The sequence below is a fragment of the Columba livia genome, chromosome 1, assembly GCF_036013475.1.
Source record: "Columba livia isolate bColLiv1 breed racing homer chromosome 1, bColLiv1.pat.W.v2, whole genome shotgun sequence".
Lineage (NCBI taxonomy): Eukaryota > Metazoa > Chordata > Aves > Columbiformes > Columbidae > Columba > Columba livia.
Genome location: NC_088602.1, coordinates 205,052,700 through 205,068,373, shown reverse-complemented (window position 1 = coordinate 205,068,373; position 15,674 = coordinate 205,052,700). Strand labels below are relative to the sequence as shown.

The window sequence follows — 15,674 nt, the reverse complement described above, 5'->3', positions numbered from 1 at the left end:
TCTTTCACCGAATCTCCTTGCAACCAGCAAAATACAGAAAACCAGGAGCCCCATCAGTAACTTCAGGATTAAACTGAACAGGCCTGAGGATAAAACAGAGAGACCAGCTGAGAGGCTTGAAGGAGCAACTCCCCTTCAGTTTCTCTTTTATTGGTGAGGCTTCACTTTAATTAATGTTTCACAGGGGTTTCTTAAAATCACAAACTAATTCCGAGAGGTTCCCCGAGGCTGCTGAGGTGCTCTTATCCTGGGACCTTGATCTTCTCAAATGGGGATCTCTGTATCACCAAGAAATGCAGCTGTTATAAGTTTTGTAGGTTATGAGGTGTTTTTTTTTCTCCTATAATTAAAACCAAAAAACCCCACAACCCCTAGTTCCTTTCCCCAATCAAATAACTTGATAAAACTAGAGTTATGTTGAAGGTTTAAATTTAAAAGAAAATATATAAAATACTTTGTTTAGCCATCAAATCAGGGTACAACTCCAATTCCAAAGCTTGTGAGATGAACATCCTCTGTGTCCTTATGCCATCAAGCTGCTGCCTGAGGTCTGGCACAGCTGTTGGCTTTATTTCCCTCACTTGCTATTGCTGTCCCCAGCCCAGTGTCCCCAACCGTCCCTCAGAGGTGTCACCTCCCCTGCTGTGCTCTCAAACCAGCCCTTCCCACCCCTGCCACAGCTGCAGCAGCAAAACACTGCATGGGGTGGAAGGCAACGATTGCTGCACCTTATCTATTGCAAAAATCTGCAGTAATTCCTGTTGGTGAGGTAACAGCCCCATGTGGAGCTGAGTAACCTGGAGCAGGATGGGTTGGGATGTGAGGCTACTCGAGCTTTTCATTAAACAGAAGTGTGTCATCTCCTGCTGCTTTATCTGGGGAGCCCTGACATCCTTCTGCTCCCTGTCCTGGTTTGCAAACAGAAGATTTCAGCAGAGTTACTGAAACAGCATCTGAGAGACTAATGGGAACAGGCTGGGCAGGGGCTGTTCCACACACAGAGCAGCCAGACCTGGGTATGAGAGCAGCTTGGTGGTTACTGCTGAACATCAGAGAATCATGGAACCATGTGGGCTGGAAGGGACATTCAAAGCTCACCCAGTGCCACCCCTGCCATGAGCAGGGACATCTTCACCCAGATCAGGTTGCTCAGAGCCCCATCCAGCCTGGCCTGGGATGTCTCCAGGGATGGTTCATCCACCACCTCTCTGGCCAACCTGGGACAGTGTTTCACCACCCTCAGAGTAAAAAATTTCTTCTTCAGTTTAAAACCATCACCCCTTGTCCTATCACAACAGGCCCTGTTAAGAAGTCTGTCCCCATCTTTCTTACAGGCCCCTTTTAAGCACTGAAAGGCCACAATAAGGTCTCCCCAGAGCTTCTCTTCTCCAGGCTGAACACCCCAACTCTCTCAGCCTGTCCTCCCAGCAGAGCTGTTCCAGCCTCGGATCATTCCTGTGGCTCCTCTGGCCCCTGTCCAACAGGTCCACGTGTGTCCTGTGCTGAGGACCCCAGAGCTGGACCAGCACTGCAGGTGGGGTCTCACCAGAGCGGAGCAGAGGGGCAGAATCACCTCCCTGACCTGCTGCCCACGCTCCCTGTGATGATGTGATTTGATCCAGGGCTGCATTGCACATTGCCGGCACAAAACTACATCCAAGCTCTGCAAGTTGTGCACACATCCAGCTCCCAGTGCCACCGCGCTCCCTTCACATCCTCACGCAGACTCAAGGGCAGGTCTCATCTCCTTGAGCCACATCCCAGGAGTGGGCCCGCAGCCTCACAGAGCTCCTTTGTGAGCCTGGAGAGCCGCACCAAGCTGCCCCACAGCTCAGGGACCCTGGGTCCTGCTGGGCCTGGCACACAGCAGTGCCAACAGCAGCTGGCACAGCTCTCCGCTCTTATCGCTGACATGGCCCCCCCTGTAAGTCACTTCCATCTCTGATTCAGCCTCAGACATCACCAACAGGATCACTCATTTCCTCAGAGGTTTGGGGAGGTCAAATTCACCATCAAACATTCATGATGTATTTTTTTCCCATAACTTCAACAGCAGCTCTCTTCTTTGGGCTTTTGTTATTTTAAGCATCAGAAAACTGTAATTTTTTTAATCTATTCTCTGCCTGCTTATCCATCCCTGCGAGGAAGGGCAAGCGCTGCATTTCCCAGCTCGGAAACAAGGGCAGGGATGCTAAGCCAAGAAAAACTGAGCAGAGATAGAACCTTGACCTTCCGGTTCCCAGGCTTAGGCACTAATCCTGAATCACCTTCCTCTCCCCCACCACACCTACCGCTTCGGGAGCACTGAAACACCAGCAGGCTGGGAGCTCAGACTCACGTGTGCAATGAGCTGTTCGTACTCTGATTAACAAAGATAAGCCACCCAATTGTACTGATGCTCAGAGGGTGGAATGATCCCAGAAGGAAAAGAGCATTTGTACAAGTTCTGATGGCAGGAGGGAGATCATTTCTTCATATCTAAACATCTATTAGGAAACAGTTGTCAGCACATTTCTATTTCCAATATACAAGAAAGCACAACGGTTGAGGATCAACAGCGTCTTCAGGCTTCACGACACAAACTTCATTACCATGGAACATTTCCTGCCTTCTAAACGGATTTAGCTTGCCTGTGTTTAATTTTTATTTATGGCAGGAGTTTTCCAGAGTGCTCAAGCCCAGGAAATGGGCCCTGTGTGCCCAGCACAGCGATTCCTTCGACATCCTATCATAAACCCTGAGAGCAGAGGGAACAGCTGCGCTTCCTCCGAAACCAAACGCTGGTTTGATTTTACCTTGGGCAAGACTCACAGCTAGTAACAAACCCCTAGTTTCACAGGGTGTGGGATCTGGGACCAGCCTGAATAATAAGCCATAATTACACCTCTCGGGCGTTACAATAAGAAAGGGAGAGCTTGTCTGAGAGTTTGTTGCGTCCATCTGTCCACTGGAGGAGAAAGGCTGTGGCAGGAGGGATGAGGAGCCCACACCTGCCTGCAGAAGCTCAGCTTAACTCCCAGAGAGCAGCACACTGATGTTCCCCAAGCAGGCTGCCGAGCAGGAACCGGAGCCCCATCACCACGTGCAGAGCTGCTCAGAGCAGAGATAAGAAAAGCCAAAGCTGCCTCTGAGATCCCCCTCACTCCTTGGGCTTCATTTCCATCACAGGAATGCAACTTTCAGCGATTTAATAACCACTTAGGGGATTATTATAAGAGACACCAAACCTCTCTTCAGGGGGGTTATGAAAGCCTTACTGACACATTCAAGTCTTGCTTCCTGGGAGAGAACATCTGACTTTTAGCTTACAGTGAACAGATATATGAGAGGGAGAGATCTGTGCGTATATACGTTATATATATAAATTTAAAAATTGGATACTGGCCCAGCAAGGGGGACAACCAGCTCACCTGGGCAGTGACACTGCAGCACGGGGCAGCTCTGCGGCCAGGAACACCTGTATCTGTCGCCGGTAGAGCAGACATGGGCTTCCAGCAGCGATGTCCCCGAAGGGCGAGCGGTGGCCCTGGCGCTGGGCACACGCGGTTGTGCGATGTCCTGGTCCCTGTGGAAGGGGTTCTGAAACCGGTGGCCCTGGGGAGAGGTGAGAGGTGGTCACAGTCACTGCTCTTCCATGGCGTTGGTGGTTTCACACCCAGGAGCGGCCCAAAAGGTAAGCTAAGGGTTCAGAAATTAACATCTGTCCACAAAATGGGGATATTTTATTTTATTTAACCAAATCAACCAGAGAAGAGGTTTTTAAGGAGCAGTAAGTGGCAAATTGCAGCCCTAACAGGCTCCTCGGCATCCCCAGCTCCTGTATTCACATGTGTTTTCCCTTGTTTGCCGGGGAGGCAGAGCTGACCGAGAGGCTAAAGCAAAATTAAGTCTGTTGTTAAAAGTGTTTCAGCATTTCTGCAGCGAGCTCACTGCAGTCAGAGCAACCCAATTCGTTTGCTCACCTGTATTTTGAGATGTTTCATGCCCCAGCACACCCTGCCTGAGCCTCTGCTGCCACTGGAGAAGACACGGGTCTGCCCCAAACTCCGTATCCTATCAGCCAGTCCCACACAGATGCCTCAGAATCATGGAACCGTTTGGGTTGGAAGGGACATTCAAAGCTCATCCAGTGCCACCCCTGCCATGAGCAGGGACATCTTCACCCAGATCAGGTTGCTCAGAGCCCCGTCCAGCCTGGCCTGGGATGTCTCCAGGGATGGTTCATCCACCACCTCTCTGGCCAACCTGGGACAGTGTTTCACCACCCTCAGTGTAAAACATTTCTTCCCCATATCTGGTCTGAATCTCCCCTCTTCTAGTTTAAAATCATCATCCCTTGTCCTGTCACAACAGGCCTGGAAAATGTCTGTCCCCATCTTTCTTATTGGCCTATTTTAAGTACAGAAAGGCCACAATAAGGTCTCCCCAGAGCTTCTCTTCTCCAGCTGAACACCCCAACTCCCTCAGCCTGTCCTCCCAGCAGAGCTGTTCCAGCCTCGGATCATTCCTGTGGCTCCTCTAGCCCCTGTCCAACAGGTCCACGTGTGTCCTGTGCTGAGACATGGACCTCAGGTGCCTACAGAATGCAGCTCCAGACCAAGGTACCTGAATTTCGGTTGCTCTGCACATGTGGGACACCAGCAGGAGACAACAGTGTCACTCCCTGGCTGGTCACACCACTTTTGGTGACGCTTTCATGGAGTTTCCTGCACTTAAAGGTCTTCTTCCAGTTCAAATTCCTATTTTGAGGAAGAACGGTACGCAGCACAAGGCTCCTCATGTGCACAGAGCTCAAATTCCTACATCTGGCTGGGGAATTTGCAATCTGACATAAATAGGATTAAAACTCCTACAACGAGCTCTGTCTACCCCGAAACGAGGCTCCTCACCTGTGTCACTGCAGGATGACGATCCCGACAGAGGGGAGAGGTGGCTGAACAACCACCTGTTGGGATGGAGCTTGTGTGGGACCGGGCAGCACTGACAGGTTGGGCAATACAACCGCAGCAGACCCAGCGGCAGTGCCTGGATGGCAAGTGACAAAAATACCTTAAGCACACTCGTCGCAGTTTAACCCCAGCAAGCGATCAAAACCACGACAGCCACTCCCTCGGTCCCCCCCCCACATCCCCAAATAGGGGGGAGAATCAAAGGGGAAGGGAGAAACTTGTGGGCTGAGATAGACACAGTTTAATAAAATAATACTAATATACCGCTACCACTATATATAAAATGGAAAATAAAGTAGAAGATGGTCAATGCAATTCCTCACAAACTCCATCCACACCAAGCAGCCGGTCCCAGGAAGCAGCACCTGGTCCCAACAGTGGATCCCGGGAAGAGCGGGAGAAGAGGAGCAAAAAAAAGCCCAGAGGCCTCTGCAAACAGCAGGATGGAAAAAGACCGAAAGAAATAAACTCCTGAACAGATCTCAACCGAAACAGCAGAACCAGAACGGGTCTCAGTCTCTGTCTCCCTACCTGGAAAAGCCCGACTCTCCTTCAATACGCAGCAGGATGATGGGATGGAATATTCTTATTGATCAGTCTGGATGTCAGGCAATGTCTGTCCCATCCACGTCCCCTTCCCCGCTGCCTCGCACCTGCGGGCAGAGCTCAGAGAGACCTCGGCTCCCAAAAAGCCAAGATACCAGTGAGCTCTTCCATGCTCTTTGTTCCAACTCAAAGACACCAGCAAGTTACTTGAAGAAAAACACAAACTCTGTCCCCGGGTGTTATTTTCCTGTCCTCAAACTAAATCCAAACAGCAGCCGTGCCAGCTACGGAAAATAAAGATTTCTAACTGCATGAAGAAAATTAACTCTCTTTCAGTCAAACCAGCTCAAGGCTGGAGCGGCACTTGGCCACGCAGAGAAGGGACAGCGCAGTGGGACAAACTGCCGCAGAAACCATCGCAGGGTCATTGAGGGGGCTCCAGCGGCAAGAGGAGAACCGGCTACAAGTGTTTCCTGTCAACAGAGCTGAGCGACCTAACCAGCCTTAAAGTGTTGGATAATGTCGCAAGAGCAGGCTGGGGGGGTTATTTCTTGGGGCCGAATGCAGCTCCAAGGATTTCACACCATGTAGATAAACGCAAAGTTTGCATTTTTCCCCAAACTTCAATGATTTACATCAAGCGGATGGTGCAGACGGTGCAGCCGGGTATCTACCGCAACCACGATCTACTCATTCCACCCCTCACCCAGAGCTGCGTGGTGCCCATGGGGGACAAGAGCATCACCAGCATCCCAGGTCCCAGTCACAAGCGTTAGGGCTGTAAAACACAGGAATGAAAGCGTGATGGGGGCGGCCTTACTAAAAAACTGGCAAAAAAACCCCTAAAAACCACAAAACAACCACCACCACAAACCAACCAAGCAACAAAAAACCCACCCACAAACATCCAAGGGTAAATACAACAAGGTTTTCAAGCTCCTGAGTTGTGGACCGTGACTTGTTTCCAGCACAAAAGGTCGCTCCCCTTTATCTCACTCCCAACAGGAACTTTTCCCCTACAGGTAAATGTCGATGAACAAATAAACATCAGCAAAATCGGAATTTCTTCCTCCTTTTTAAGCATCTCAACCATTTATTTATTTGCCTGATGGCTCGGATCCAGGCAATGGAGGGAAGGAAGGAAGGAGGGACTCAACACACTGTTTGTTCTTCTGACAACAGTCATAAACACCAAGCGTTTTAATAGCACAATTATACCCTGACAACAATAACTTAAAAGCAAAGTTCATAATTCAAACAATACAAGTAAATATTTTGACATTTACTCACTTGTTTGATTCTTGCCCAGTTTCCTTCTCCCAGTACACTTGGAAAAAAACCTATTTATAGCGGAATTCTGAGAAGAGACGGTGAAGTGTTGTCTCCCATGAGCATCTTCAGCAGGGCCGAGGAAAAACCTCAGCGCGGAAATCAGTGACGAAGCTCAAAAGAAAAGGGAAATTAAAAAATCAGATTTAATGTATTTATCAGGGGGCAAGAGCAGCCTCGTGGTATCGTTATTATTGTATTTATTTTGAAAATACTCACTCAGCTGGCGGGATACGGCCTGTTCCAGCAGCACCGGAGGTCGTTCAGGTTGAACGTGTGTGGACTGAATCACTCGCCCTCGGTTCTGAGTTGGCACCGATGGGCCGGACGGGCTGGGAAAAGCCACGATGGGTTATTTCCCCAAATCAGCACTTTGCTACGGCACCGAATTTGCTGAAGTCCGTGTGAAACAAAGAGACGGCTGCATCAGCAAACCGCCGGAGCCGAGCGCGGTAACTGCTCACAGCGCTCAGCCTGCCAAGCTCACAATTACCGCTTCACCGGGCAGGGCAAACAAAAACACACCTGAAAACCTGATAGATCACACAGTCTCTACAATTAAGAAGTGGCTTTCTAAGCCTTAATATATATAAAATTACATTATGCATATGTGGCATGGTGTATGTGCATTGATGGGTTTGCGTATATTTTTATCTCCCTAACACAAACAGCAGATCTGACATTTCTCTGGAGGCTTGGGAAGGTAATGACATTAGAATGTCTGAAAACTCAGCACTTTATTTTAAAAAATATTTAGACCCTTTTTAAAATTTTATCACATTACAGCATTGCAGGGTAGAAAAAAGGTGGCCAGGATGGCCAGCTGGAGTTGAAGGTGTCCTGGTGGACAGCAGGATGGCCATGAGCCAGCACTGTGCCCTTGTGGCCAGGAAGGCCAATGGTACCTGGGGTGGATTAGAAGGAGGGTGGCCAGTAGGTCAGAGAGGTTCTCCTGCCCCTCTACTCTGCCCTGGTGAGACCACACCTGGAATATTGTGTCCAGTTCTGGGCCCCTCAGTTCCAGCAGGACAGGGAACTGCTGGAGAGTCCAGCGCAGGGCAACGAAGATGCTGAAGGGAGTGGAGCATCTCCCGTGTGAGGAAAGGCTGAGGGAGCTGGGGCTCTGGAGCTGGAGAAGAGGAGACTGAGGGGTGACCTCATTAATGTTTACAGATGTATAAAGGGTGAGTGTCAGGAGGATGGAGCCAGGCTCTTCTCGGTGACAACCAATGAAAGGACAAGGGGTAATGGGTGCAAACTGGAACACAAAAGGTTCCACTTAAATTTGAGAAGAAACTTCTTCATGGTAAGGGTGACAGACACTGGAACAGGCTGCCCAGGGAGGTTGTGGAGTCTCCTACTCTGGAGACATTCAAACCCGCCTGGACACCTTCCTGTGTAACCTCATCTGGGTGTTCCTGCTCCATGGGGGGATTGGACTGGATGAGCTTTCGAGGTCCCTTCCAGTCCCTGACATTCTATGTTGCCTGTGAGTGTTGATATTCCCAGGTGAAGCTGGGCCCAGCCACCACAGGTCCATCTGTGCAAGGACTAACAGCACCTCAGCTCAAACAGGCTGTCAAGGGACGCACCATAAAGCACAGACTGGTTTGGGTTGGAAGGGACCTTCAAAGCTCACCCAGTTCCCGCCCTGCCATGAGCAGGGACATCTTCACCCAGATCAGGTTGCTCAGAGCCCCATCCAGCCTGGCCTGGGATGTCTCCAGGGATGGGGCATCCACCACCTCTCTGGGCAGCTTGTTCCAGTGTTTCACCACCCTCAGGGTGAGGAATTTATTCCTAATATCTAATCTAAACCTGCCCTCTTTCAGTTTAAAGCCATTGCCCCTGATCCTGTCACTACAGCCCTCTGATGCCATAGGGTGCCCATGGACTTGTGCACATTCAGGTTCCTCAGCTGGTCATGAACCTGATCTCCTACAAGAGGGACTTCACTCCCCTAGTCCCTGCCGTGAGAGATAGGAGAAGAGAGATAACCACAGAAAACCAAGGCAACAATAATAGCTGAGTACAACCACGCAACACATTTTCTGGCTGTGAGCAAGGCAGCTCCACGAGCCTCACCCATCTCCAAACACCTTGACCTGATCGGAGTCCAAATTCTTTCCGGAGGATGGTAAGATAACAGAAATATTTTACATAATCAAGGACATGAAACAACTTCATCTATGTGCATTTTTCTGGATTTAACTCTTTCCATGTGTGTTCAGGAATGCTGATTTAGAAAGAGCCTGTGCAAGAGGTCCCTTGAGAGGAACCTCCTCTGTCCCACCAAACGCTGCCACCACTTGAACCGGGCACCACTTTTCTGTCACAGCTGCGGGTCACTGCACGGCAGGAAAAGAGGAGCAAAGATATTAGACCTAACTTCCTTAATGCAAATAAACACCCTGTAGTCTGGATAAAGCACTGATACTCACAGAGAAACACTCAGGTGGCAAAACTGTTCTGCAAGGACAGCGCAGAGCCCACCAAGGGGCTGTGGGGCCAGCGCTCAGAAAAGCAAAGAATAAAGAAAATACACACTTTATTTTGCTGTTCAACCCCGATTGTTTTGCTCACAGTGATTTTCGACATAATTTTATTCAGCCTAGCATTAGCATAATTTAAAACTAAACTTCTAAAGGTTTCGCTGTGTTGTGGTTTGATTTCGGCCTGAGGTCATGGGAATCCCCACCTGACCCCAAACTATCTTCAGCAAATAATTTTATAAAGGTATTTCCGTTGATCCAAATTCCATCCAAGGCATTAAGAGTGGAAAATACAAAATAAAGCTAATGTGAATTCGCATGTTTTATTTTTACACAGTTATTCAATTTGGATAAATTAAATGTCTTTGAAACTAAGCAGCACGTTGAAGAAAAGGAAGGTGGCTTTAGTTTGAACCACAATTAGATGCTTAAATCAGTGGACATTTTTCATCAAGGATGTGGAAATTAGATTTGACCAACGAATACGGTCAGATTGCTGTAAAAGACGCTCCTGGAGGAGCTCAGGGTTACAAATGCGATTAATAAATGCAACTGTAAATTGTATGTGGGAAAAATGATGATAGTAGAAGGAATGCAGGGGCTGTTTAAACATAAGACTTTAAATAAAGACCTGGTTCTTCCTCCGGCACCCTCGTCCTCACAGGGCACAGCGGGAGCAGATGCTTGTTTGGAAAGGTGGGTTTGGGGATAGTCTCTTGCCAAACTGAGATGGAAACCTGGCAGAAATCTAGAAAACACACACCTGGGTGCGACGTTCTTAAAATCTTCAAGCGACAGCCCCACGGAAACGGTGCTGTTGTCACTTCTGATCCCCGACTGTCACGGCAGCGCGGGAACGAAAGGAGCAAACCTAAAGCTGCACTTGCAGTTCCCTCCGCTCCTCCTGCTCGATTCTGCCATGAAAGAACTGAACGTTAAAAAGCAGGTATATTTTAAACACCTTGACGACTTCTCCCCAAATGACCCTGGCAAACTTATGTGTTTTAAAATTCACTGTAACCACCTGAGCTTACAGCTGAAGCACAAAGCTGCTGTCTATTTCGGGACCACCTGAGCACAGCAACACAAACACTATTCAGCCACAATGTCACTTACGTTTTTAAGCGTATTATCACCAACAGGAGTTGTTCTCCTCGCTGCTGTTGGTCCATCACAGCATTTCATCGCTTCATGGGTCAGCACCAACGAGCCACGAGAGGGAACGTCATTACTATTAATCTAGCAAACCCCAGCTTTATTTATCTGAGGTTCAATTAAATGTATATGGCAGCTTATGGTATGTGAAATCACAATCTTAGTTTCACAATTCCTTGCAGAACAGCAAGAAAATGTTGCATTGACATTTCAAGACTGTTTCTTGGGGCAGGAATCCTCCTGCTTTGGTAAAACGCCACCTATTCTTACGTCGCTTGTCTGAAGCGCTGCCCGAGCGCACTGATACACCATAAACTCCTCAACAACACCGTATCAGAAGAAGCAAAGCAAACGTAAAGAGACAGACGATAATTCTAAATTACAACACTTTATTGCAGCATTGGCAAAGGTCAGATTTCTGAAGCTGGTGAAGATCGGGCGGCATTTCTGTATGAAATGTTACAGTTTTACAAGTCTCTCTTTCCTACATGCAGAAACCCAAAACAGTGGTAAAAAGGATTTTAAAAGAGCTAGAAAATAAGAATTAGTAGTAACATACAGATGAGCTCCTTAACTCAGTTGACTACCTCTACCTGAAAGCAAACAAAACACTACGCTAATAAATAACAGATTGTCAGAAACAGACCAAGAAACCTCATTTCTACTTAGAAAAAAATAAAAATTCTACTTGTTTCCAGACTTAAATCTTCGTTTTCATTTTTTAAACCTTTTTCGTTTGCTTGTTTCAATTGACACAGAGGCTTCTCAACCCATGAAGATCAACAAAACATTTGGATCCACTCCTTGACATCCTCCCGTGAACGCTGACTGGCACGTTTTGGTTTTCAATGATACATACAATGGGCTCAGCTATATCCCTGTCCTTAGGCTGGTGTCAGGCTGTTCCAAGCAGTACGAGTCAACACCCCGTGTTAATCAACTTCACGTTCTATTTTAAACCTCAACAGGCGTTTTTACCTCCTTTGCTCTTGAGTTTTTCGCTCCTCCCCACTCCCCACCCTCCGTTTCTTGCTCATCTGGCAGCGAAAGGTAATTCCTTAACCAAAAAGCTTTCTCGCTGAGGAGTGTTTGATAAGAAGTCATCCTACTTGTCAGGGTTCTCTTTCAGATTTACTGTAGATTTGCAGCCGCCACAGAATATCCTTCCCGCACGAAGCGCCCCATTCAGGGATAACGTAACTTGCGTCAAGTTCTGAACTTTACTCTCCCACATCCTGAGCGTCAGAGACCTTTCCCGTTCCGGCATAATCCATCTGAATTCCAAGTTGATCTTCGTTTTCACCGAGCTGCTCGCTGGTCAAGTTCACCACCTCGTTCATTTACTTCTGCTCTTCTGAGATTAACCCTCAACGCGGTTCTCGTAACAAAAAGCTTTTTTTTTTTTTAAATTTTATATTTTTAAGTGTATTTTTTGGTAGGCCATGACTGGAAGCTTCCACTTGTTCTGCGTGGGGTTGGGGGGGAAGAGGGGAGGCCGTCGTCTCTGCCCCACGGCCCCAGCCTGTCCCAGGTTTCGATTCCGAATGCTCTAGACTGACATGCTGAGATGTGGCCGCTGCTCTCATTCAATCGCCGGAGGACTCCACTATCCACAACATCAGAGATACAGGACCTAATGAAATGACGCTTGCTGCTGGATCAACGTCTCCTATGGAAAGAAAGGAGAAAATAAATAGCTTAATATGATATATCTAACACCTCGTGGGTTCGCAACCACTCAAATCAACTGTAGTGATTTTGATACTTTACTCTCTACATATTTAAGTTACATATTTCTATTTACTGCATAATTTCTTTCAAAAGACCAAACCCGGTAAAAGAACGTAGCTCATTTACATCAGAAAAAATCCCCTATACAACCTCAGCAGATGAATCTAAAATTGTTCAGAAATAGCTGCCTTTTTCTCCCAAATGAGATGCTGAAATACTGAAGTGCAAAGTTGATTTGTGAATTTACTCAAGTATTAGTTTTAGTATTAGTATTAGTATTTAGTATTAGTATTAGCTTTCATTTTCTTGTGCAGCTTAACATTTAGAGGTACTGTAGAAACGTTAGCGAGGGCTTTCTAGAGTCAAATCATCGGTTAGAACGTTTTTGAGAGACAAGAGTTGTATTAAAATCTCTGTTCATTGCTTGTTCGTGGAAAACACATCCCCACCCACAAAAAGTCACGTTTAATTCTCTTAAGAATGTAAATATACACTGAAAAATTCCACGAGTTTTTAGGCATGTGATTCAGCAAGAGCAGAGTAATCGAGCAGTAGCACTAAATCAGTGTCACTGACTTTGGCACGTCGTCAGTTACTGTGTCTGGGCTGGTTTGCGGTTGATTTCTAGACTGCAAGTTAAAATTTAGTAGTACAAAGCAAAGTAAAAACCAGACATTTACAATCACAAGAAAGCTCCAGGGTGACAAACCCAAATCTTTTGCCACTTAAGCAAGAGATTTAATGTTTCTTTACATCAGTGTATAAGCCCCAAGCATTTGTTGAATAGTAATTTAACCTAAACCTAATTTTATTGAAAATCTTGCAAGGAGAATGTTAAACTGGACATAGTAACTTCCCTATTTCTTGTAACAGATAAAGCTTTCACAGTAATTCTGTATTCTCACGTATTGCTTTGTTTTGTTATCCAATATTTGTGTATTTTAATTAAACACTTTACATTTTTGTATGGAAATACTGAGCTGGAATACATCTGGAATATTGTGTCCAGTTCTGGGCTCCTCAGTTCCAGCAGGACAGGGAACTGCTGGAGAGAGTCCAGTGCAGGGCAACAAAGATGATGAAGGGAGTGGAGCATCTCCTGTGTGAGGAAAGGCTGAGGGAGCTGGGGCTCTTTAGCTTGGAGAAGAGGAGACTGAGGGGTGACCTCATCAATGTTTACAGATATATCAAGGGTGAGTGTCAGGAGGATGGAGCCAGGCTCTTCTCGGTGACAACCAATGATAGGACAAGGGGCAATGGGTACAAACTGGAACACAAGAGGTTCCACTTAAATATGAGAAGAAACTTCTTCCTGGTGAGGGTGACAGAGCCTGGAACAGGCTGCCCAGGGGGGTTGTGGAGTCTCCTTCTCTGCAGACATTCAAACCCGCCTGGACACCTTCCTGTGTAACCTCATCTGGGTGTTCCTGCTCCATGGGGGGATTGGACTGGATGAGCTTTTGAGGTCCCTTCCAACCCCTGACATTCTGTGATTCTGTGAGCTGATGCACCACTAGCACTTACTGCAGCATTGCTTCTACTACCTGGTTTTAACTACATCTTAGTGTTGTGTAATGTAATATTTCCAGTCCTCTGTGGCACACTCGATATCAGCAACGTTGGCGAAGTGGTTGCAAAAGAAGTGAACTTTGATTTTAATAGATTTAGTAGAATGAGATTTCACTTGCAGAATGTTACAGAGAAGAAACCTCAAACATGAGCGAATTGCAGAATTGTGCTTTTACCTCTCCATCTCCCTTTACAAAAGAATAATTCTACTGTTGATAGAGATGGAGGGAGAAAGTTTAGGAGTAGCTGCATGTATCTAACTTTGTAAAAATTACTCATGTCCAAACCATAGCGTGTTGGCAGCAATTAAGGCCAAGTGAGCAGAGTTTCAATGGATATGGGCAAAGTGATGCTGATAAAAATCTTAGTAGCAGTTTTCCCAAACCAGGTATTTCACATGACACTTCTCTCCAAACTGGTAAGCTCAATCCAAACCTGTATTTGGCAAGGTTAATCTCAGCACATAGTTGTAATTAAAACCATCATGAACTCTATGTGCCAAATGAATCAATTTTTTGCCATCTACTCCCTCGCCTCCCTCCCCTGCTACCAACAGTTATTGATTTGTATAAAATCTTCTCAACACCACTGTGTAAGTACTAATACTCCCTACATACTCCATGTGATAGAGAAACACTTTTACCTAATCAGGGCTGGCACAGAACACCAGAACTTGTAAAAACGCACAGAAACATAACATAGCATAGGGCAGGAAATAATCACAAACCCATCGCACATGTGAAGTTGGGAGAACTTAAGTCAGGAAGACAACCTTATGGCTTAAAATGAAACATGCCCACGAGAATATACGAAACCAAGTCCTTCTCCAAACACCTCAAAACTCACTCGCTGATTTGTTTTTCGTGCCTAATCTCAGCTTTGGTGCTTTCTCTGTCTCTCTAATCACATTAACCCAAACCAGGAGCGTGAAATAGAAACACAATGAGCACCTGGAATTTATTTTTCTGGTTTAAACATGATACTCTTTCAGTTCTTTGCGTGCCTTGCCCTGCTAAAGGCTTTTTCTTGCTTTCAGGTGCGTGAGCTTTAGCGGGAAGGACAGTTTTTCAAGAGGAAAACAGCGTCTGAAGTTCAGCCTCCTGCTCTCAACTGGTCCCTGAGATAATTTAAGGAAATCAATCTCGGCTTCCAGCTGATCCTGCACATATTGCTACTGCTGGTGTGACTACGCTCTCAACAGCAAAACTGGAAATGATGTTCCGTAGAACATTAACTAGCAATTTTGTATTGAAAAATATACTACTAGATTTTAAATAGCTGTTATCAACTGAGCTGTAAAGAATATATTCTCTGGGAACAATCACATCTCAGAGTACATTTCTGGACAAGTACTAAGGTGCCCTCATCATTTCCTGACCAATCTGAATTCTCAACCTCCATACTGTTAACATCACAGATTCACACACAAAAATCAAAGCCGTAGTATGCAAAGTGAGTTACCACTAGGAAGGTGTTTTGAGGATTGATAGTTAGTTTCCAAAGGGCCACAAAGCCGCAGGGGTTTTTAGTTATTTATATTGAAATGACTTTTTTAAACCAAGTCTTAATAAATGAGTGTGCTAATAAGTAAAACCTTGCCTTCCTTTCCCTTCTAATTGTGATCAGGTCTCTCTTTGCCTTTGTCTGGGTTAGACCAGCATCTACACTTGCAGAGCCCAACAGGCACCATCTCGCCAAGACAAAACCTGAGGATGGGGCTTTTTCTTTTCTCAGTTCCAGTGCTGCAGGATTTGGGATTGATCCCCATCCTATTCCGCTCCGGGTTTTCCTGCTCTCACCCAGCTCAAGAGGCAGGTTTGGCTGCAGGAGCAGGTGAACGTGCTGGGGAAAAGGATGTAGAACAGGACCAAGAGGGACAGATAAAGGATCGAGATTAAAATAC

General features: G+C 46.5%; 1 protein-coding gene and 2 long non-coding RNA genes across 4 annotated transcripts in view; 1 reads left to right on the top strand and 2 right to left on the bottom strand.

Moving 5' to 3' along the window:
* The window catches only part of LOC135578323 (uncharacterized), a 262,971-nt gene that overhangs the window by 139,980 nt on the left and 107,317 nt on the right, over positions 1–15,674 (top strand). The window lies entirely within an intron of this gene.
* On the bottom strand, positions 109–7,434 carry LOC110364587 (uncharacterized). The gene is made up of 5 exons (XR_010469821.1): positions 7,044–7,434; positions 6,786–6,938; positions 4,890–6,273; positions 3,411–3,594; positions 109–278 (listed from the first exon to the last, which is right to left on the bottom strand). It is a non-coding gene; the product is annotated as an uncharacterized LOC110364587 (long non-coding RNA).
* The window catches only part of UPF2 (UPF2 regulator of nonsense mediated mRNA decay), a 57,917-nt gene continuing 53,086 nt past the window's right edge, over positions 10,844–15,674 (bottom strand). For both annotated transcript variants that reach the window (XM_065050123.1, XM_065050124.1), the window contains one exon: positions 10,844–12,140. In XM_065050123.1, the coding sequence (XP_064906195.1) occupies positions 12,131–12,140 (10 nt within the window). In that variant the 3' untranslated portion in view covers positions 10,844–12,130. The remainder of the gene's footprint in view (positions 12,141–15,674) is intronic.